General features: G+C 33.0%; 3 protein-coding genes across 6 annotated transcripts in view; 2 read left to right on the forward strand and 1 right to left on the reverse strand.

Moving 5' to 3' along the window:
* Positions 1-1,958: 1,958 nt before the first annotated feature.
* On the forward strand, positions 1,959-5,754 carry LOC108744552 (dnaJ homolog dnj-5). Its single transcript, XM_018480386.2, has 5 exons — positions 1,959-2,883; positions 3,159-3,888; positions 3,951-4,077; positions 4,130-4,551; positions 5,170-5,754. The coding sequence occupies exons 1-5, from the start codon at positions 2,251-2,253 to the stop codon at positions 5,676-5,678; spliced, it is 2,421 nt and encodes an 806-aa protein (XP_018335888.1). The 5' UTR covers positions 1,959-2,250; the 3' UTR covers positions 5,679-5,754.
* Positions 5,755-6,660: 906 nt separating this feature from the next.
* Positions 6,661-16,930, forward strand: LOC108744551. Of its 2 annotated transcripts, none has more exons than XM_018480384.2 (10): positions 6,661-8,248; positions 8,325-8,804; positions 8,909-9,211; positions 9,280-10,035; positions 10,249-13,019; positions 13,081-13,297; positions 13,360-13,650; positions 13,716-14,216; positions 14,283-15,034; positions 15,094-16,930. In XM_018480384.2, the coding sequence occupies exons 1-10, from the start codon at positions 7,726-7,728 to the stop codon at positions 15,805-15,807; spliced, it is 7,308 nt and encodes a 2,435-aa protein (XP_018335886.1). In that variant the 5' UTR covers positions 6,661-7,725; the 3' UTR covers positions 15,808-16,930. The 2 variants fall into 2 exon arrangements, with proteins under 2 accessions (XP_018335886.1, XP_018335887.1); XM_018480385.2 differs by having other exon boundaries at positions 8,328-8,804.
* A 559-nt stretch (positions 16,931-17,489) lies between these two features.
* Positions 17,490-21,939, reverse strand: part of LOC108744569 (TNF receptor-associated factor 4) — a 73,638-nt gene continuing 69,188 nt past the window's right edge. For all 3 annotated transcript variants that reach the window (XM_018480420.1, XM_018480421.1, XM_018480419.1), the window contains 3 exons: positions 18,703-19,020; positions 18,343-18,603; positions 17,490-18,266 (listed from right to left, as the gene is read on the reverse strand). In XM_018480420.1, coding sequence (XP_018335922.1) covers positions 17,913-18,266; positions 18,343-18,603; positions 18,703-19,020 — 933 coding nt within the window. In that variant the 3' untranslated portion in view covers positions 17,490-17,912. The remainder of the gene's footprint in view (positions 18,267-18,342; positions 18,604-18,702; positions 19,021-21,939) is intronic.

Genomic DNA, 21,939 nt, shown 5'->3' on the forward strand with positions numbered 1-21,939 from the left:
TGAAGGTACAAGCCCCAATCTAAAAAAAAAGTGTTTTCTTTAAAATAATATTCTAAAAAACCTAAGAGCAGTTTCTAAATTTGTGCGAAACAAAGCTTTTACTGTATGAGATTCTTGATTCTTTCTTCCTTTACCTATTTATTTACTTTATCGCCATGAGTGAAATTTAAAATTATATTTATTTGGAAGATGCCAACGTTTTCTCCAATTTTTTGTCTAAATGAAAGTGCAATTGTTTTGTAATTTACAATTAAAGTAAAGATGTTAATAACGAAACAGAACCTGCAATTTTTAATTTGTTTATGTGCCTACAATTTTAACCGCATTCGTGTTGCTAACTGTAGGATTTTTAATTAAATTAAAGTTCAGTTAAGAGGAAGTCCAATAAATTCTTTTAATATCGTATAAGGTCTACAAGAAGAACAAAGAAGAAAGGCCTTATTGGGATCCGTCAAATGGGCATACACCATCTGGTGTCAAAATTTATAACTCGAATGAGGGAAAAATTTACATAGGAACTGTTCCGGCAAATTGTAAAATTGTACACTATAGGAACTACGAAAATTTTCCCTAATCGGCGCCATGTTTTTAGGCTCCTCCCATTTGACGGATCCCAATAGTTTTATAATTCTTTTATTATTATTATTCAATCTTGTGGGTCATTATTGACATTATAAATCATATTGGATACCTACAACCAGGTATACCTTCAATATAAATAAAACTGATAATGTTAGGTTTAATTTCAATAATTTGCAGTAGTTAACTGAATAATATCTAAATACAAGATGAAGTACACGTGCAAAGTCATAATGTTTCTCTAGTTCGGTGGGTTGTTGCTGATGTCGCATTTGAAGACGCGGGCGGTAACTTAGTCGGCGACCGTCTCCGGAAATGACGCCGCAGTTTCATCTCCGGCCTATTTCCGGCGGTGCCGTTCTAATGTGCGCCTCCGACTATGCCTCTCGCATAACTTTTTGTTTATGACAATTCTTCTTGGTGGCTGATGCTAATTTAAAACAACTTTGCCGATCCCCGAGACTTACCAACTATCGTATCATCCTCTCGTGCCAACGCTTTGCGACAGCCTTGATTCGCAAAATATATGTATATTTTCACCTAATTTAAAAATTCACATCTCGAAAAATTCAATTATAAAAATTTGACAAGTAAACATTACATTAATTAGGTATTAAACTTTGATATAGTTACCAATTTTACTAGAAAACATAGCAAAGCCAAAAACTACTTGCGCCCTTAAACAAATTTANTCAAACTAATGATGAGTTTGGAAACGACAATCTAGAAATCAAAATGCAATTTATCAAACTTCCAAACATGTTTAGCATACAGGGGCCAAATCGCATAATTTATCCATTATTCATAGACTTAAATATGATGATTGATGTTTAATGGCCAAAGAGAGCTCGACTTATAACTTATTATTAGTACTTTGCACAGTCAATCAGATATCTATTTATTATGCAAAACAGTTGCGGCAGCTTCGAATTGAGACATTATTTTTTTAATGTCAAGCCTATACACATATTTATTATAATGTAGAACATTGCTTATCAGTTTAAGAAATAGACACATTAATATTCATAACTGTTCAGCAATAAGATTGTGTTTATTTAGTGGGCAGAAAGAACAAAGAAGTTTAAACTACGGCAGTTAGTAGAAATGAATCTGAAATTATAGAATAATAAATTGTTTATTACCTATATCTTCAGTTAAACAGAATTATGCATATAAAACATTAAAGATTTTTAAAAATTGAACTATTTGGACCAGGTAGCGCCACCTTTGTTGAATTTCATTATAGTATGACACAGAAAATATGACTAAAGCGTCACCTAACAAAGGATAATGGAAACAGGAATCGACACTAGATAAAAATAAATTCCTATTTAACCAATTGTGTTTTTTAAGAATAGTACACCATTTTAATAATTTGTAATGTGTAAATTAAATAAAGTAGACGTATATCTAAGTAAAACGATTAAATTTTAATTAATTATCTAAAGCTTTAATTTAAAGAAAACCTGTTAATGTATTAACGTTGTTATAGAGCGTTGGTGTGTTTATTAAAAATATGTTATGGTCTCCCATCAGTTGTGTTCAAAGACGAATTTAGATAAATTTTCTTTCTATTTATCTACGTGAATAATGTGATATAGTATCCTTATATTTATTTTATAATGATCGGAGCAGTTAGTAATCACTGTTTGACCTGAAATAATATTGAAAATGGACGAGGCTAACAGAAAGTCTGTAAATAATACAGTAGACAACTTATTAGAAAAAATTTCTTCAGGTAATAATGCTATTAATGGGCAGTTTGTGCCTCTGGCATTCTCATCTGACATTACTTGTGCCACAAATAATTGTTCCTGGTCTCTGCAAAACCAGATGCATAAAAATGCATATATGAATCATTACTCTGTTGGAAATATCCATCCAACTGAAGCTGAGGCAACATTTCCAGTTAATCAAACGCCAATCTATCAACAACAATTACCTTTCAACTACATGCAGCAAACACAACTTCATATGCTAAGGTCTGATTTGTACGATGGTCATCAAGACATTCACATGAATGCCTTCCAGTGTCAGAATATAAACAATGGTGATTATGGAGTTCAAGACCTTTTATATAATCCTGAGCTGAAAGCACAAAACTTTCAGTATGTAAACAGTGTGCCTCCTTTAGAACAAAATGTAAATATACATAATTCTGATTCAAAATCCAATTCAAATTCATCTCAGTTTATTGAAAACTTGGTAGGAAATTGGATGCCTAATACAAGTGGCACTTATTCACCATTTGGGAATGTGCATGTTTCTAACAATGTTAGAAATATATTGAGTGAACATGTGCAGGTAAGTTGTCAAGTATATATCACATTAATTTTTATAAAACTTATAGAACGCATAGTAGAATTAAAGAGAAGCTTGTCAATTATTGCATAGTATCATGCCTTTGAATATTTCATAATGAAAGTTATGATATTGAATTGGCATGATATTGCATTTGAATGATGCATTTGTTGGACTCAATAAATTGTTTATGAAATATTTAAAAGCATGCTACTCATAGAAATATCTTTTTCCTTGTTTTTCTTGTGATTGTTGTTTTTTATCTTGTTTTTATGTAGCCAAGTCCAAGAGATATTCAAGAAAATGTTGAAGAGACAAATGGAAAATTTGAAGATGCTTATTTTCCATTTTCAAGAGATAACAGAAAACCTAGAATGGTTGCTGAAGTAAAACCAATGAGACCAAGTTATTCAGCAGTTCTAACTAAATCTGCACCACACACACTAAATAAGCCAAAAGCTGAATTGAAAGATTTTAAAAATAAAAAAGAAAACTGCAAAAGAATTCCTAAAGAGAAAATACATAAAAATGTCAATGTTAATCGTAATAATAATAATGGTAGTAGTAATAACAATGAGAGTAAAATTGATAAGAATACATGCAATAACAAAACTAAAGAAAAACAAAACAAGGAAAATAGACCTGCACAGTTAAATAGGAAATGGTCTTCTTTAGATAATGTTACATCTGTTTCTGACGACTTTAAACCGGTGTCTGAATCTCTAAACAACACTGATTCAAAATGTACTAAAAAGGACATTGAGGACCATATTCCTCCAAAAAATAATACTAAAATTAATAGCAAGAAAGTTTCTAAACCTGTTGATAATGAAGATACTGACTCAAATAATGGAAAAAATGAAAGTTTTATTTCCAACAAAAGCTCTCTTAGAAAAAATAAATTTGCCTCAAAACCAAAATACTCTGATGGTTTTGGTAGTACAGAAAAACCGCCTGGAAGAAGAAGTCAACGATCAAGAAAAAGAGAAAATACAACAGCTCCTTTTGGTGAGAATAATTAAGAAAATTAGTACTGTATTTCTTCACTATTATAAATTAATAATTTTCAGGATATATTGGTCAGAAGATGAAGAAGTACATACCTGGCTGGTGGAAAATGCTAACTTCAATATGCTTTTGGCTAATACATCTAATTTTGGATATTTGCAGCTTAAGTGTTCATCTCTCTCGTGAAGTGTAAAAAAATTAATTGCTTATGTATTACTATAATTTAAGCAATAATTTTTAGATCTTGTCAAGCATGGTCATGGTCAAAGTTGAAGTGTTCCTTATTTTGCGATACAATAATTGCGATTTTAAAACGTTTCCGTTTCTTAACATGGATCTGGGAGAAGGTGAATCGTAAAAAAGAGAAAGAAGAACCACCTCATTCGTTCAAACATCCAGGACTGCAATATAATATAACAATGCCGTCTACTGGAGAAGAGGCGATGAAAAGACTTTTAGCTTGTAAAGGAAAAGATCCATATAGTATCTTAGGAGTTACTCCAACATGTACAGACGACGATATCAAACGGTATTACAAACGACAAGCTTTTCTAGTGCATCCTGACAAAAACCAGCAACCCGGTGCTGAAGAGGCCTTTAAGATATTAGTGCATGCTTTTGACATGATCGGAGAACCAGAAAGAAGAGCTGTTTATGATAGGGGTAAGAAAATTAATTTTATTGAAGTCAAATACCATTGCTACTCAACAACCAAACTAAAATAAATAAGGTGATTTGTTCTTGCAGTTACAGATAGTATTTGTACAAGTGATGCTATTTATTTTCAAAATTTTATATGTAAATTTGAAATGGTTACATATACAAAAATGATATTTTATTTTAGTAATTAATACTTTATTATGAAATAACTGAAATTAATTAAAAAAATCGCTAGAACCAAATAATGCTGAGAGGTTTTAAAAAAAATCCATGCAATACATCATTGATACCATTACCATTTTATTTTTATAGTTTCTTTAAATTGTAATCAGAAAGTTTTGTTTTGTTTTAATTATATTCAATATTTTCCATTAAGTACTTTAGCATTGATTACAATATGCAATCATTAATGATTACAATAATTACAAAAATAAATTATACATGTAAATCAATCCATCTCCAAAATATGATAGCAGTGCCCACATAATTACTTAGCTATCTTTAAAATATCTTATTCATTTATTTTTAAATTGATTTAGGAAAAATAATCTACAGAAAATATTTAAAAGCAATGGCTCTCAGTTATCAAATGATACTAAAATTTTTCTTAATTTATTTTAGGTGTTGCGGAATCGGTACAAGTTGAACAGGCATGGAGCGAACTAAATGATCTTCTAGCGCAACTTCAGCAAAAAGTTGAAGCAGCAACTAACACGATTAGATGCAGTGCCTGCGGAGTACGACACAAAAGAGTGAAAGTGGATAGACCAAGTTATGCTGCTCGAAATTGTGCCAATTGTAAAATTCATCACGCAGCTAGAGAAGGTGACATTTGGGCAGAAGCGCGTTGTTTCGGGTTTCTTTGGCATTATTATGCATGCATGGAAGGCGCTATCTACGATATTACGGAATGGGCCGGCTGCCAAAAAGATAGTTTAAAACATCTCAAACCTGACTCTCATCAAGTACAATATCGTATTGCTTTGGGTAAACAGACTGCTCAGACACGCAAAAATACCGCTAGATCCGAAAGACTGCCTCCAGATCTCGAAAATCTCCTAAACAGTTTCTACGGAAATCACGACAATTCTAGCACCGCTAAACGCAGAAATAAGAAGTTTAATAAGTAGCTTTTATTACTATAACAATTTGAAATAGTGTAAAACTTAAATAACAATCCATGTTATATAATAAAAAAACTTGGAACAACTTCTGTCTTTTTTAAATATATGCTATAGTCTGCATAAAATAAATTGACATTAAAAAATTAAGAAGTATATCAATGAAATATTTTTGAAGACTTCGTTTTCTTCACAATATTTTTTCATGAGAGGCCATTTTCAAGAGAGTACAAAGATTACAATAATCTCGTGAAGTAATGCTTTCAAAAAGTGAAACCTTTCAGAGTTATATTAATCTACTTTTTTAAGGATTCTTCACAAATAATGCACCAAGTAAAGTTTAAAAAATAGTATTGAATAATTAATTTGTTTTATCTCTGAAATAAAACACTAATTTTAAATACAAAAGAGGGCAGTCTAAAAAATATAAAATACTTATTTAATTTCTAAATATGTCCTGTTAATACCAAATAAATCTTTTTTAAGAGATCTCACTTTTTAATTCATATCACAAGAGCTATAAAAATCACTCTAAAACCCCATCCAGGAAGAATAATTGAGGTATACTATCTATGGCTGCTACTAAATCTTTCTTTAATATGGTCTTCCTTTTTGTAGAATTAGTAAATCTCACAGCTTCTCTGATTAAAAGTTGTAAAAACAGTTCCTGCAAATAGAAATAAATACATTTTTATTGAATGCCAAATACATACTACCACTTACTGTTGCCTTAGTGACTGCGAAAACGGAATCGTTACTTATTATTCCAATTTCACTATCCATTTTTATTATATTTTTTACTCTGCTTAATGGCAATTTAATTAGTTTTGGCTTTTCTATGGAGGGATCTTTTTCTTGATGATTTTCTCTAAGTGAATCCTTATTGCTGACTTCATTTTCAAAAGGAATTTCAGTTTCAACAGTAGTTTCAGATCCACTTTCATTTAAGATTTCTTCAATATGAACGATTATCTCTTCTTCCATTTAAATAGTTATTATAAATACACTTCGTAATTATAAAAACGAATTTATTTTTTAGTTAAAATTATAATTAAAATTTTAGGTTATGTTGCACTACCGTCAGAAGGCTAAAACATTAACCCCACCCCCTTTTGCAAATGGCATCGTGGGCATAGGGAGGCCTACTTATTGATTTTTTGAATTATCTTTCATGGCAATGCAAATGAAAATTATTTTTTGTCGCTGATATACGTAAAAAATTTGCAATTTCTTATAAATTGGCTTACCAATTTTAAGAAAACAAATTATCTATGTAGCGTAGAATTTGTTTATACACTTTTTAATTTTATCATATATCTGTTACGCCTCTGCTTCGGGAATCCTATCCTATCCTACATAATGAGGTTATAAACTAAGTTTTATTTACACCTGCACCAGCTGAAACTTTAAGAAAATCTACTGTTAGTATCAATAATCAATTAATTGGGTGCTTAATAAAAACAATTATTATTTACTATAACAACAACACATGCTTCGTACAAATACTAGAAACAAAAGAAAATAAAGTGAAAAAGTCTTGCGTGCAGCGCCTCTACCGTGAAGTATTCTTCATTATGGGAATTAAAAATCTAAAGGTCCTAAGCTGGATACATGGATATTGCCATTTTGATGTGAAGTGACAGTGAATTTTATTAATAATCGTTAAATAAATTGAAACAAGTTCTAGTTAATTATTGTTACTGAAACATCGGTTATTATTTAAATTCACCAAACATCCACAAGTAATTAGCAAATTGTAGTTTATCGTGAATAGGTTGTTACATTTTGTACAGTGTTTGGAGATGGGTAGTTTTATAAATAACACTTTTTTAGAAATGTATAATAAAGTGTGATTATTTTTGTGATGCACCATGGTGCTGGTGAACATCAAAATGTGACTTTTGCTTTTGTTTACTTTACCGGTTACAATTATTTCTAAAAAAATGGCGCAAAATTCAAATTATAAACATCTGAATTTAGTTCGTATAAATGATTAACGGTAATGTAATTACCGATAAAATAATAGTGAATTAAATACCAAGTATTTGAACTCATAATGGATCCGATTTTAAGTCGGCTTGGTGACGTTACAATCCAACGATTAGAAAAACCTAAAAGGCCACCTCTTCCAAAGCCTGACGATGTCGAGATCCAAAAAATTGAAAAAGGGAAAGATAAAGAAAAAGAAGAAAAGAAGGTCCTACAAAGGGAACCCTCCAGAGAACCTTCATACATCAGAGGACCTGTTGAAACTGATATAATAAATAGTAAAAGAACTATAAGTTATTCAGATGAAATGATTGCTAAAAGAACGAAATTTGATGATAGTGAATATCTTGAAAACAAGTCTAATCCATTTGATGAAAGACCTGAATTTGAAGATCATATGTTTAATGATTTTAGTGATGAGGAAATAACAGACTTTGAAACTGAATCAGAATTTGAATCTGATGGTGAGATAGGTGAAACGAATGAGATTATTAACCCAGTAAGTGGAGAAGTAAAGACAAATGAGATCAAAGAAGAAGTTGAGGAAACAGAAACAGATGCAGAAGGGGAACCTGTTGGAGAATCTGCAGGTAAGATATATTTTTTACTAATATTCAGAGTTATTATTTATGTGTTTTAAATATGTAAATGTTTTCTTATATGTAGTAGACCCTGAATTTTTTGAGAAACTAGTGGAGGAAACAGGTAAAACTGAGGGTCCTTCAACATCTCAACCTGCTATAAAAGAGGAAGAACCTGCTAATGACTCTGAAGACTATGAATATGACATAAAGCAAAAACTTAAAGAAATGGGTGAAATTAGTTTTGAAACCGTTAAGAAAGAAGATAAACCTAAAAAGTCGGAAGTTGCTACAGAAACAGAAGTTTCCGTAATGCCAGCCAAAAAGAGTGGAGATGAAGAAGTCACAATAGAGAGAAAAGGGGGTGTGAACATGAGACGCAACATTAGGGAAGTAATGGATGAGGCCAAGCTAGATGAGTCCACTTTAGCTGCTCAAAGACAGGAAATGGAACGTTTAAGAAGGGTGCAGGAACAACAGAGAATTATAAGAGAAGTTCAAAGACAGGTTGCTCAAGAAAGAATGCAAAATAAAGTTTTATCTTTATTGCAAGGCAATAAACCTGGTAAGACATAGTTATAATTATAGGAATATTACTTGTGGTCCATATATCATAGAAAACATTAACTATAATTTTACAAATTACATTACTTTTATGAATGTGTTCAGGAACATCAGGTGCAAAAATAGGGAATACTGTGCTGGTGAAACTTCCAAATGGTGAGACTAAACCCATGACAAGAATAGCAAAACGTCCTTTTGATTTAGTTCGAATCCCAAAACCATCCAATATACCGAAACCTGCCAATCGTAGCCTAGTATCGATGCGAAGGCCTTCAAACTCTGGTCAACTAACGCCTTCCGTCAGCATTGCCCCAGTTAATAAAAAACCTGCTCCACTCTTCAAACAGCCGCCTGAAGAAGCAGAGTATGATTCCAGTAGGTATATAAAACCTCCGCCAAAACAAAAACGTAAGTCGTTTATTTCATTATTTCTACTTTTATTAATGACTGCTTATTAATTTCTGTACGTTCTAAAGATCGCGATCCAGATCGTCCAGGGGTTCCCACTATCGATCTTTCGTCTGATGACGATTGCATTGTTTTGTCTGAATCAGATGGAGAACATGAAGAAGTTGAGGAAGACCCATCCAATTCAGGAATGCATACAAACGATGAATTTAACCAACCAGATGAACAAGGGCGTGTGGTAGTTAATATAGGCCATCCAGAAGGCGAACAGGACATTTATCTTGCTCCTCAAATTGCTCGTATCATAAAACCTCATCAGATTGGCGGTATTCGTTTTATGTATGACAACGTTGTTGAGAGCATTAATAGGTTCGAAACGTCATCTGGTTTTGGTTGTATCTTAGCTCATTCAATGGGTCTCGGTAAAACTTTACAAGTGGTATCATTTTCGGACGTGTTTTTGAGACACACTACTGCAAAGACTATTCTTTGTATAATGCCAATTAATACTTTGCAAAATTGGCTAGCAGAATATAATATGTGGCTTCCTACAGAAGAAAATGCAGTAAACAGCCCTTTGCAAGCCTATGGTGAAGTGAGACCGCGAACGTTTAATTTACATGTACTAAATGATAGTCACAAAACACTTAGTGCTCGAGCAAAAGTGATACATGAGTGGCGAAGTGGGGGTGGTGTACTATTGATTGGCTATGAACAATTCCGGTTGTTATCGCAGCGAAAACATCCTCGATCCAGGTCTCGAAGAAAACCAAATCCAATCAAAGATGCGGAAGATGAAGATAAAAACAGGAAGCTCTTTGACGGTAAGTAAATAACTGTTATGGTACAAGAAGGGTATTTTTGTAATGCCAGGAAATCAGAAATAAATGACTATAAACAGCGTAGTGAACGCCAACTTTAAAAAACTAATACATTTTATTAAATTCAAAAATGTTCGGCCTTCACGAACTTTTTGCTCACAATACAATGGTCTTTTCGATACATTTAATTTTTAATTATTTATTTTTGCCTGTCAGATGTTCACGAGGCGTTAGTTCGCCCCGGTCCGGACCTAGTAATCTGTGATGAAGGACATAGAATTAAAAACTCACACGCTTCTATATCGCAAGCTTTAAAACAAATGCGCACAAAACGTCGTATAGTTCTAACGGGTTATCCATTGCAGAACAGTTTGATGGAATACTGGTGCATGGTAGACTTTGTAAGACCCAACTATTTGGGTACCAAATCTGAATTCTGTAATATGTTTGAACGACCCATTCAAAACGGTCAATGTATAGATTCTACGGAAGCGGACATAAAATTAATGCGTTATCGTGCTCACGTTCTTCACTCTCTACTGGTCGGATTTGTACAAAGAAGATCACACGCTGTTCTACAAACTGCTCTGCCTCAAAAAGAAGAGTATGTCTTGTTGGTCAGAATGACACCATTTCAAAGAAAATTGTACAACACTTTTATGAATGATGTAGTAAGGGTACAGTCAGTACCCAATCCTCTGAAGGCTTTTGCTGTCTGCTGCAAAATCTGGAATCATCCCGATGTTCTTTATAATTTCTTGAAAAAACGAGCAGGAGGTGAAGCAGTTGATATTGACTTAGAAGAGGTTCAAACAAATGCCGACGGTACTCCGAATACAAATTCTAAAATTAAAAAAGGAACTCCCAAAAGGAATAATAGCTCAAGAAGTAAGAAAGCGGGTACTAAACCAGCTGCCTCTATTACACCTTATTCTCAAAACGATAATAGTAAACCAAATAGTCAGAAGAAAGGAAAAGGTGGTAATCAGTTAAACATTCCAGGCGAAAATCAACAATTGTCTGGTCAAAATCAACAACGAAATATTAATTTCAATCAGCAACCCAGTACAGGAAATTTTGCTTGCCAAACCATTAATCAGCAAAATATCCCCATGGAGCAATCACAGAATCAAATAAGTAGTAGTAATCAGATGAGTTTCAGTAATTTTGTTGCTAACAATCCTGGCACTTTTGTAAATACAACCCCAGACTTTAATAAAACCCAGTATCAAGCTGTCAGCTCTCCCACTAATAATAATCAACCTGTCCATAAGTTAGACCAATCTCAACAATTCCATAGCTTTGGCGATAATAGTTCTTCTTTTTCTCCAGACAATTCCAATTTTTTCAAGACACCTCAAAATGATCAACAAAATCAAAATTTTACTAATTCCTACCCATTACAACAAAGCACACAAAATTATCAAGATTATCAGCCAGGTGTGCAAAATCAAAATTTCCAAGCCTTTCCTAATCAACAATCGCCTAATACTACCAATATTCAAAGTCAAAATTTCAGTCAGTTCTCAAACTTACAGCAGCAACAGTCTATTCAAAATAATGAAACCTTTCAAAATCAACCGCAGCAGCAAAGCACAAATACCTACACAGATCCAAACACATTACAAAACCAACCAGGCAGCTTTGCTAATCAGCAAAACAATTTCACGAATCCCCAAAACAACTATCTCAATCAGCAAACCAGCTTTTCTAATCAACAGGGCACTTTTCCAAGTCCGCAAAGTAACTTTGCTAATCAGCAAAATACGTTTTTAAATCAGCAAAATAATTTTCCGAATCAGCAAAGTAACTTTCAGAATCAGCAAGGGTCTGTTCCAAATCAAACAACCAATTTTCCTGCTCAGCAGGGAAACATATTGGTTCAGTCAAACAATTTTTCAAATCAACCGGGTAATTTTACAAAACAACAAGCGAATTTGCCAAGCCAACCAAATTTAGGAACCGTAAACAGTCAGTTGGGTACTTTATCAATTCAACAAAGCGGTTTTCCAAACCAGCAAGCTAATATAACAAACCAGCAAACGAATTTACCGACTCAACAACCAAATTTTCAAAATCAGCAGATAAGTATCCAAAGTCAACAAAATAATTATACGAATCAACAACAATCAAATTTTAACAATATAAAGAATGATTTAATGAATCAGTCGAATAAAACTACTAATCAGCAGAGCACATTCCCAAATCAAATACAACAGGTTCGCACATTTTCTAACAATTTTTCTGAAGACAACAATTTTATCAACCAAAATCCCAATCAAAAGGCGAATTACGGAAATATTAGTCAACCTATTGAAAATTTTCAAAATCAAGACTTTTCAACATGTGATAATCAGAATTCATTTTCTTCATTTCCAAAACCTAATAATCAAGGGTTTAGTTATGATGCAGAACATTCGTCGTCTAACTCGAATTTCGTTCGCTTTGAACAGAGCAACTGGGGTCAACAAAATATCAACTATGAGCAAAAGCCTAGCTATTTTACGAACTTTCAGACTCCAGCTCAAACTGGTGGTAATAGTGCTAACAGTTGGATTAAGAAAGAGGACGATATTAAACCGAAAATAATTAACAGCCCTATTAAATCTGAAAACAGTAACAGCAGTATTGAGCATAAGCCAAAAATTAATATAATTAGTGATATTAAAATTGGAAATGTATTTAGTGGTACTTCTTGTATACCTGAATCTAAAAAGATTAATATTTTGAGTGATGTCAAATTGGAAATAAAGAAAGAAGAAACTTTAGAGGAAAAATACCAACCCCCTTTACAATTTGGGCAAAATAATTATCAACAGATTGGTGAAGTCAAAACGGAAAAATTTCAGCAAATTGGTTCCTTAGATGTTAAGAAAGAAGAAATTAAAGATGAAATTGTAGAAGAAGATGAAATTAAAGTAAATAATGACAGTCCTCCTATTTCTAAATTAAGAGATGTTAAGGATGATGGGATTCCTTATGATTGGGTAAGTGCATTTTAATTAAAGTTAATCAGATTGATTTATTACTTTGTTAACTGGTGTTTAGGCTGTTGAATTACTGAAAGACTATGTTCCCGGAATCATTGAAAATTCAGCAAAAATGGAAATTCTTTTCTGCATTATCAGAGAAAGTATTACCTTAGGAGATCGATTGTTACTATTCAGTCAATCGTTAATTACATTGGATTTAATAGAACAATTTTTACAATCCAACAATGTACCAGGAGAAACACATAATTGGGCCAAAAACGCCAATTATTATAGTAAGTGATTAATTTGATAGTAAGAATTAGTTGTTTATCCCATTTTATATCTATTTTCTTAGGGTTGGATGGTTCAACAAGTGCTTTAGAAAGAGAAAAATTAATAAACGAGTTTAATTCAAATTCTAAGATTTACTTGTTTTTGGTTTCTACTCGAGCGGGCTCTTTGGGAATAAATTTGATAGGCGCAAATCGTGTTGTTGTGTTAGATGCCTCTTGGAATCCTTGTCACGATACTCAGGCTGTATGCAGAGTTTATCGATACGGCCAAAGGAAACCGTGTTTTGTCTATAGATTGGTTATGGACCATTGCCTTGAAAAGAAAATTTATGATCGCCAAATCAATAAACAAGGTAATTTACGATAATTTGAATGTGTATAAATGTATCGTTCTGTTAATTTCTTTACACTTTTAAAGGTATGTCTGATCGCGTTGTTGACGAATGCAATCCTGATGCAAACCTTACCATGAAGGACGTTAGCTCGCTATGTTTTGATGATAAAGAGGAAGTAGAAGAAAAGGATTGGTCGTCTGTCAAAGAGAACTATATAGACATCGTACTACAGAAAGTTCTAGAGCAGTATGGTAGACGTTTAAACAAAGAACCGTTTCAACATGAATCTCTATTAGTTGATCGAAAAGAAAAACAACTTTCTCAACAGGAAAAACGACTTGCTAAAAAGGGATATGAAAGAGAAAAGCAAGCATCCAGACAGCCTGCCTTCCAACCAGGATCACGTAGTCACAGACCTGTTGCTTCTGTAAGACCAATGCAGCAAGGAGGCGAAAGGGTGTCGAGGTGGATACCTGCTGAACACTGGCAAAGACAAGGAATGACTGCTCAAGAAATGATTTTGCCTTTAGATGTTGTCATACCAACCAGTCAGCCTGACAAAGGAAATATAGTGCTTAAAGCGGGTGAGTAATAGAAGTAACAGACCAAAACAATTATTATAATTTTAACACCTATATTATAATTTTCAGGTCAAAAAGTGCTTGTATTGAAATCTCCTAAGGGAGTCTACATGCAATTAGAAAATGGTAAAATAGTTGCAATAAAAACCGCAATAAAAGTTAGAGGTAAAGCTGAAGATAATGAAGCCGCCAAAGCAGGTGCTGTTAAGTCGAATTTTCCCCCTTCAAAGACCCACCCTATGATGCCTAACCTGCCACAGAAACGTCCACCTAGACCTCCTTTATCCCATGGAGTCAACGCTCCCACTAAACTGAATGTTCGAAGTATAAGACAGACAGTTCCTAATCTTGTTTCTCGTATTCAAAGTGTTAATCGCAAAATTAACGTGGCAAAAACAAAACCTTATCAAATTGGACAAGAGATTGTGAAGGGTGTAGGAATGTCTAAAGACAGCGAATTGTCGTCGCCCACCCCTGTGTCGCCTCAGCAGCAATTAATGCAGCAACAGTATCGACAGTCACAACAGCAATCAAAAATAGGTAGTGAGGACTATGCCCGTCTTCAAAGACACAATTTTTCGTTTGGAGAAAAGCCTGAAGTAAACAGCAAAGTAATTAAATTTCAAAGTAGAGGAGATGTACAGATTACAAAAGTTCCTCCAGTAAAGGCTAAAATAGCACCTAGATCGTCTACCGCAACAGAAAATAGAGGGGATGTTACATCAACAACAACAACAACAAAGGCTGCAATTGGGTCTGCTATTGAACAACTTGAACAGTCAACAAGTCAAATGATTAACGAAGCGACACAGAGAATACAGGTGATGTAAAAATTGTGCAATTCAAAACAATGCTATTTTAACAATATAATTTGTTGTAGGATATTTCAGAAATGACCCAGTCATCATCCTATTCTGAAGAGGAACCTGATCAAGAACCTCCTCCAGAAAGCGAGTCAGCAAATGAGGAATCGTTTGGTATGTCAGAAACAGAAGAACTAGAAGCTCCTGAAGAACTGGAGGATGAATTTGAAAATGATCCTGAGCAAGAACATGAACATCCAACCACAGGAGACGTAGAGGAACAACCTAAACCTGAACATCAACAGCAGCAGCAGCAACAGCAGCAACAACCCCCTCCTCCTGAATATCACGCGGGTTATGGCAATTATTACGCCTATGGTAACATACAACCTTATCCTCACCCTCACCCTCCTCCCCCTCCACCTCAAGGTTATGCTGCTTATGGACCTCCACAACACCCTCCTTATGAAATGATGGCGTATCCGCAACCCCCGCATCAACAACCTCCACAGTATAATTATGCAGTATATCCACAAGGCTATCCACAATATGCTCCGCCTCCTGGAGCTCCTCCATATGATTACGGAGCACCTCCTCCACATCCTCCTCCCCAACCCATGTATGCATACCCTGCACCGTACCCTCCTCAACAATACGCCCCGCCGCCTCCGCAAGGGCCATACCCACCTGCAGCACCACCTCCACCTCCAAATTATGACTACCAGTATCAGAACCCACCCCCGCATGGACAACCACCTCCGGCCTCAACCCCCTACTATCAAAATTCGTAATTTATGTGTGTGAACGAAAGTGGTGTTAAATGAAACGTGAATGAAATAAAAATCAGGTACGTCCATTGCCAGTGATTGTGATAAAAATTCTCTAGAGAGAATATATTTTTTTTTCCAAAAAACGTAATTTGTAATTTTTAACAGGCATTTTTGGTACCTGAATTTATGAAAAAGTGACGTAATTATTTTCATTTTCAAAATATGAAGCGCGAATTTTTAATTGTACAATAAAAAGACCAGGAAAGGTAAATAAGAAGAAAATTTGTTTTTTAAACAGTAAATTAATTTTATTTGAAATTCTAATTCTGTCATGTTGCTTACGTAATTCATTGTAATATAATTTTATTTTGTTTTAAAAATCAGCTTTTTTGAACATCTTTTTTTGTACTTTTATTATTAGTTAATTCGAAATGTATAGGTTTTACATTTTACTTATATGTATACGCATATGTTTTACTGCAACTTTAGTAATGTTTGACTTTGATTGTGTATTTTATTTTTTTTAATGAGTTTTCTCTTTTGGATTTTCAACGTATTGCTGGAAATTATAATAATATTTATTCAGTCGCTTAAAATATTCTATAGAAAATTTTTAATTATTATTGACAGCTTAAGCTCAAAAGAAATTAATGTGTATATATATGTATTAGTTATTAATTCTTCGATAATCAGATACATTCTTATAATATAATACACAGAAGACATTTTATTAAAACATTGTTTAAAATAAATTCTCCCGAGTTGATTTTGTTTTAAAAATAATGACTTATTTTTGACTGGCAATGGCCTCGATTTTATTATCTTTTTGAGAAGTGTAAATTGAATGGTGCAATGCAACTTGCTTTATTTTAATATACTTTGTTATTGGAAATATTGAGAAGGATCTGAGAATGTTATGCGAACTGAAATCGTAGACGTTCGAATTTTGTAGCCGTTTAGTATTAGAGGCGAAGCTTGGTAGCTAATGTTCTATGATAGCCATTTTAATAAGTGTGTGCTGAATGTACTTTTCTTTTTGTGATTCGACTTGTCATGGAACTGACTTTTTTACTTACAAAAATTTGTCTTACTACTTTTTAAGAATAAGTATATTTCATTGTACATTTATTATTAGTGATATGTATTATTATNAAAGAAGCTTGTAATAAAATCTTGATATAGTAATTTTTCTTTTATATCTTACCTACGCCTTTTCTGAAAAAAAAATTACAACAAATAAACCTGTATATTTATGAGGTACAGGCCACTTATTATTTGTACCTTCAGTATTTTAAAGTTTTACATTATCATCCAACGAAAGTAGAAGATGCAATTTATCTATAAATCCAAGCATCGAATTTGTAAAAGGCTTTCAAGGATCTCCAATCCTGTATTAAAAATTTCTTCATCATGTACTTTTTCATTCATACCTACCCAAGAAAATTATCTAGTTACGTAATACGAATAGTTTTTGCATACTGAATAAGAATATGGCGTTTTCATAGCCTAATAAAATATAGAGAAGGACCACCTTACTGAATTTATGTATAATACAGTAAATAATAATATCCTAAGACGTTATTAAAATTTGAATTAAGGTAAATTACAAATTGTTAGTTTGTAACGACCACGTCTGTGAAAAAATTTGTAGAAGCAGTTCAATAGATAACGGTTGAAATAGACACATTATCAATAAAACATCATTGTAACGGAAACGATTTTATTATTTCTACGTACAAAAAACCGTAAAACACAAAATGTAATACAATATGCACTTATTATACGAGATCTAATTCTAAAAATAACTGTACAATATATACAAAAAAATTCGGGGATACTAACAGACCTTTGGTATTTTCCAGCTATCACACATATGTAAATGAACGAAAATGTACAACTGAAATTTCATTCGTTAAGATTTCCTACATTTTCCTGAGAATCCTAACTTTCTTAAGAAAAATGACATAATATTTTAATTGAAACAATAAAACACTTCTTTGATTATATACACGATAACAAAAAAGTAGATTTCTTTTTAAGTACTCAAAAAAAAATTCTCAAACTAAAAAAACAGTCTTACAAAATACTTATTACGTTATTTACATTGTCAGTAAATTAGGCGAATCTTACACAGCAACTATTTTACTAGGATCTACTTTAACTCGGATGAACATTGTGTCATCCTTCATGAAATGCCTTTTCTTGAGCATTTCGTGAGAAATAAATCTTGGAAATCCAAAGCCTAAGGAATCCGGTTCTTTACTGGGCCTTTGAAAATTCTTCCAGGTAGGGTCAGGAATAAAACTTTCTACGATATTGCAAGCTTTTTCGGGGCAAGTTGATTGATCAAAGAGGGTAAAAGAAACCGAATGGGCAAAGGGCCATCGTAGAAGAGCATCATATTCTCCTGGCAAAATTTTAATATAGACAGAAATGTGAGTATCTTCACCCGTTCCGTTTCCGTTTGGAAATAATGAAGCCTAAAAGAAAAAAGAAAAGTAAAAAAAATGCAAAATAAAGGAAATGGTTGAAAATAGTTCCCAATTTATTACCTACCTGAAGTTTGTATCCATACTGACTAGTATAAAATGGTGGAGAAACAAGTTCCATGCCTTCTTTTGTTTTAGCCTCAGCCATTTTGGAAGTAAAATCGCTAATTTTCCAAATGAGGGTGCCGGAATAGTTGAGAGAAAGTCTTGATAAAGCTGTCTTTAAAGAAGCGATTTGGTGTTGTTGTTTGGTTACCACATTACACATAAGGGACAAATGTTGTTGACAATTTTCCTCCAAATGCTTTTCCATTGAATATCGTGGTCCCTGAAAATAGAAAAACAAATACGATAAATACAAATCACCAAAGTGAATTGAGTTCTTAAAAAAATGTAATTAGTTTCGCTTCGTTTTAATTTTTCTCACCTTGAATCGGCATCCTGCATCTTTGAAGTTACAATTTAGAACAGAACTAGTACAATGGTCCTTTAGGTGGGTTTCAACTTCTTCTCTGGCAAGAACAGTTGCTTCGCATCTATTAGGGCATACCACAGGAACTCTGCCACATTTATTATGGTGTACAGCCAGGGTGTCAGCGACGAATTCTTTAGAACAATACCTACAAGGCAGGAGTCGTTTTAAACACTCTCCCGCCTTGTGCTGGCTCAGATGTCTTCTTTGAACTTTTAGACCGCACTTGTTTTCGCAGTAAATCGGTTCGAAACCGCAGTTTCCGACATGATTCTGCAAAAAAACAGACAAAAACATTAACAATTGTTCGGTGATTTAAGGAACTGGAATCTAGCAACTTATTTAGTTATAAAAATTCATCTTTAAGACAGTTGCTCCTAAAATGTTCGTGTAAGTAAACATATTCAAGTTACAAATCGTTAGCTGAAAAGTGTCAACCAATTTCTGATAAAAATGCCTGTGACACACAGAAGGACGGATAGACGAACGAATAAAAGAACGCATGAATAATCTCAAAATGTGTAGATTCAATTAAAAGCCGTTCAGGTATTACGTAAACCGACTAAGGGAGGGAGAGGGTTCGAAGTTTTATTATTTTTGCTGACAAGGGGAGCGGGAAAACATTATAAACTTAAGTAAGATAAAAAATTACAGAATAACGGAAATATTTTCAAAACAATATTCATTGTCATTACGTTAATAATTGTTATTGATAGGGCTGCCATCCTTCCGGGATTCCCCGGATTTGTCCTAGTTTGAAGGGCGTCCGGGGGCCGTCCAGCAGGGGTTTTTAAATAAATAATACTTTTGTTGTCAGGGGAAATCCATTTTTTTTATGGATAAGCGATGAATTCATTGACAATTGACGAAAGAAAGAAACTCGCTAAACATACACCCGGTTTCTTCTCTTATCAAAATCAAGTATAATTTTAAAGACCTGAGTTGTTCCGATTTTTACAAATTCTTGTTGGAAAAAAATGATATTTTAGCGAAAATTGGAAAGACTAAAAAATAGCAAAATAAGTAAAAAAAAATGATCTCGTTAAAATTAAAAGTTTTAGCAGTTACTTAAGTACTTTTAATTTACAATCAACAAGTATTATAGATTTGGCTACCTAACTAAATAAAATATAATGAAAACATCATTGGCGTGGTTTATTTTATAATTATAAAGTATTATAGTTAGTTGGTTATTAGTAGTATCATATAATAATTTGATTAACGCCAAAAAGACGTTTCTAATTATTTTTGTTACCATATTACCTCAGAAAGAATGTGTAATTATATTAAAAATGTTTATTATCTGTTGCAGTTACATACTTACTTAATTCAATTTTAATAACAAACTATATGTTTTTAGTTTTGTTAGGTGTCAGAGGTGCCCGGGAATAAAACCATATTTCGCCCAAATATCCGGGATTTTTGCTGTGTTTATCCGGCGTCGGAAATTTAGGTGATGACAGCCCTGGATTAATAAAACCTAAACACGGATCAAAATAATAAATCGTGCATTAATTATATCAGAAATTATTCAACAATTAGAACACGACATTGATGGTATAAAAAATTACTTGTTATTTGCAAAACTCGAACTACCACCTTAATTAATAGAGTCTAAAGCATTTCTCAAAGAACTGAATAATCTATTAGTTTATATAAAGGACAGGAAAATGTTGCTTGAAAATAACATTTTAAAGTTTTTGCACATTTGCCATTGTTAACGAAAAATAAATTTAGTCTTTATAAATTTTGTCCGATTCCTGTTTTGAGGGAAATAATGGAAATCGAGCGGTTTCATTGGATCTCGATCCAAAAGGATACCACACCATGGTCATCGAGGTGATTCAGAAAAGATTGAATTTTAGTGCAAAATACTATTATGTACAAAGACAGTATTTAGTGTTAAAATTTTGGTAACAAGTAATAAAATTTAGTTTTAATTTTCATTGCTTTGATTAATAATTTGTGTAATAAAAATTCTTTTGTATCAGTTCCTTGTTTATTGTTTGTCGTATTTTTTAAATTGTCGCGCGGTTAATTACAATAATAGATGACTCTTATACACTTCCTTCCCTCCCAACGGTTGCCGAACCGAAGTGCGGACAGTTTAATAAAACTCATTGTTAATAATACGTTGCCTGAATCCACAATTATAACTGGTTGTTGGCCACGAACTTAATTTCATCGACACAAGTGTAAACAATCCCGAGCAGCGGTATGGACTTAAGAGTGACTCACTGCCAGCCGGGACTTTTATCACACGAGGCAGATATCAAGGAATAATAATAATGCTGATTATGCGTGTTCGTCCAAAATGTTTAAGCGTGTACCAAAAAGAGTGATATCTAGCGAATCACAAAAAAGTATCTAATGACTTTAAAATATAATTGTTATGGAACTTTGCCAATTGCATCATTTTGTGAGGTTGACGACATTCCGTCAATTAGTAAATCGGAAAAAATTAACTTAACATTGAAACTCTAATGCCAGAAATGCTAGTAATTACATACTTATTGTATTAAAAAAAGTTTGATGTAACACATGTAAGTCAGACATAATATATACAGACGATCTTGTAGCTGAAGATAAACATACTCTAAGAAATTTAAGCAGAGGACTGTTAAATTTCCTAAGGACAAAGTCACAAATATAGTTCTCTATGTGTATTTAATATTCAAAAAAGATTTACAAGACAATGAGGAAAATTTCTTACATATTCACAACACAAAAATGTTTCTATCAGCAGTAGAATCAGAATATTTTTCACAAAATTATTTCTTATTGAATTTCTCAGAATGTGAAGTTCATAATCCGGAATTTATTGTGAAAATAGTCATACGGTCTGTAATACATACTCTTTTAAAAATTACTGTGGAAAAAAGACTGACATGCTGGGAAGCGGGTATAAAAGAAATAAGATACCGTTACATCATAAACAATTTGAGAAACAGTATTGTAGCGACCGCGAGAGTGATTGTGTGCGATCGGACATACGTGTGTGTGAGCGGCTTATAAAATAAATAAATTGACCGTCGCAGAAGTAAATCAAGAGATAAATTAAAAGTGATAGAAGTGAAATAAATAGGACAGTGAATAGTAACAGTACTGTAAATAAATAGAATAATTACCGAAGTAGTAATAATTTAATAGTGTTTTTAAGTTTAATAGTAATTAGTGTAAATAAATAGTTTT

Source organism: Agrilus planipennis, unplaced genomic scaffold (assembly GCF_000699045.2).
Source record: "Agrilus planipennis isolate EAB-ADULT unplaced genomic scaffold, Apla_2.0 scaffold28, whole genome shotgun sequence".
Lineage (NCBI taxonomy): Eukaryota > Metazoa > Arthropoda > Insecta > Coleoptera > Buprestidae > Agrilus > Agrilus planipennis.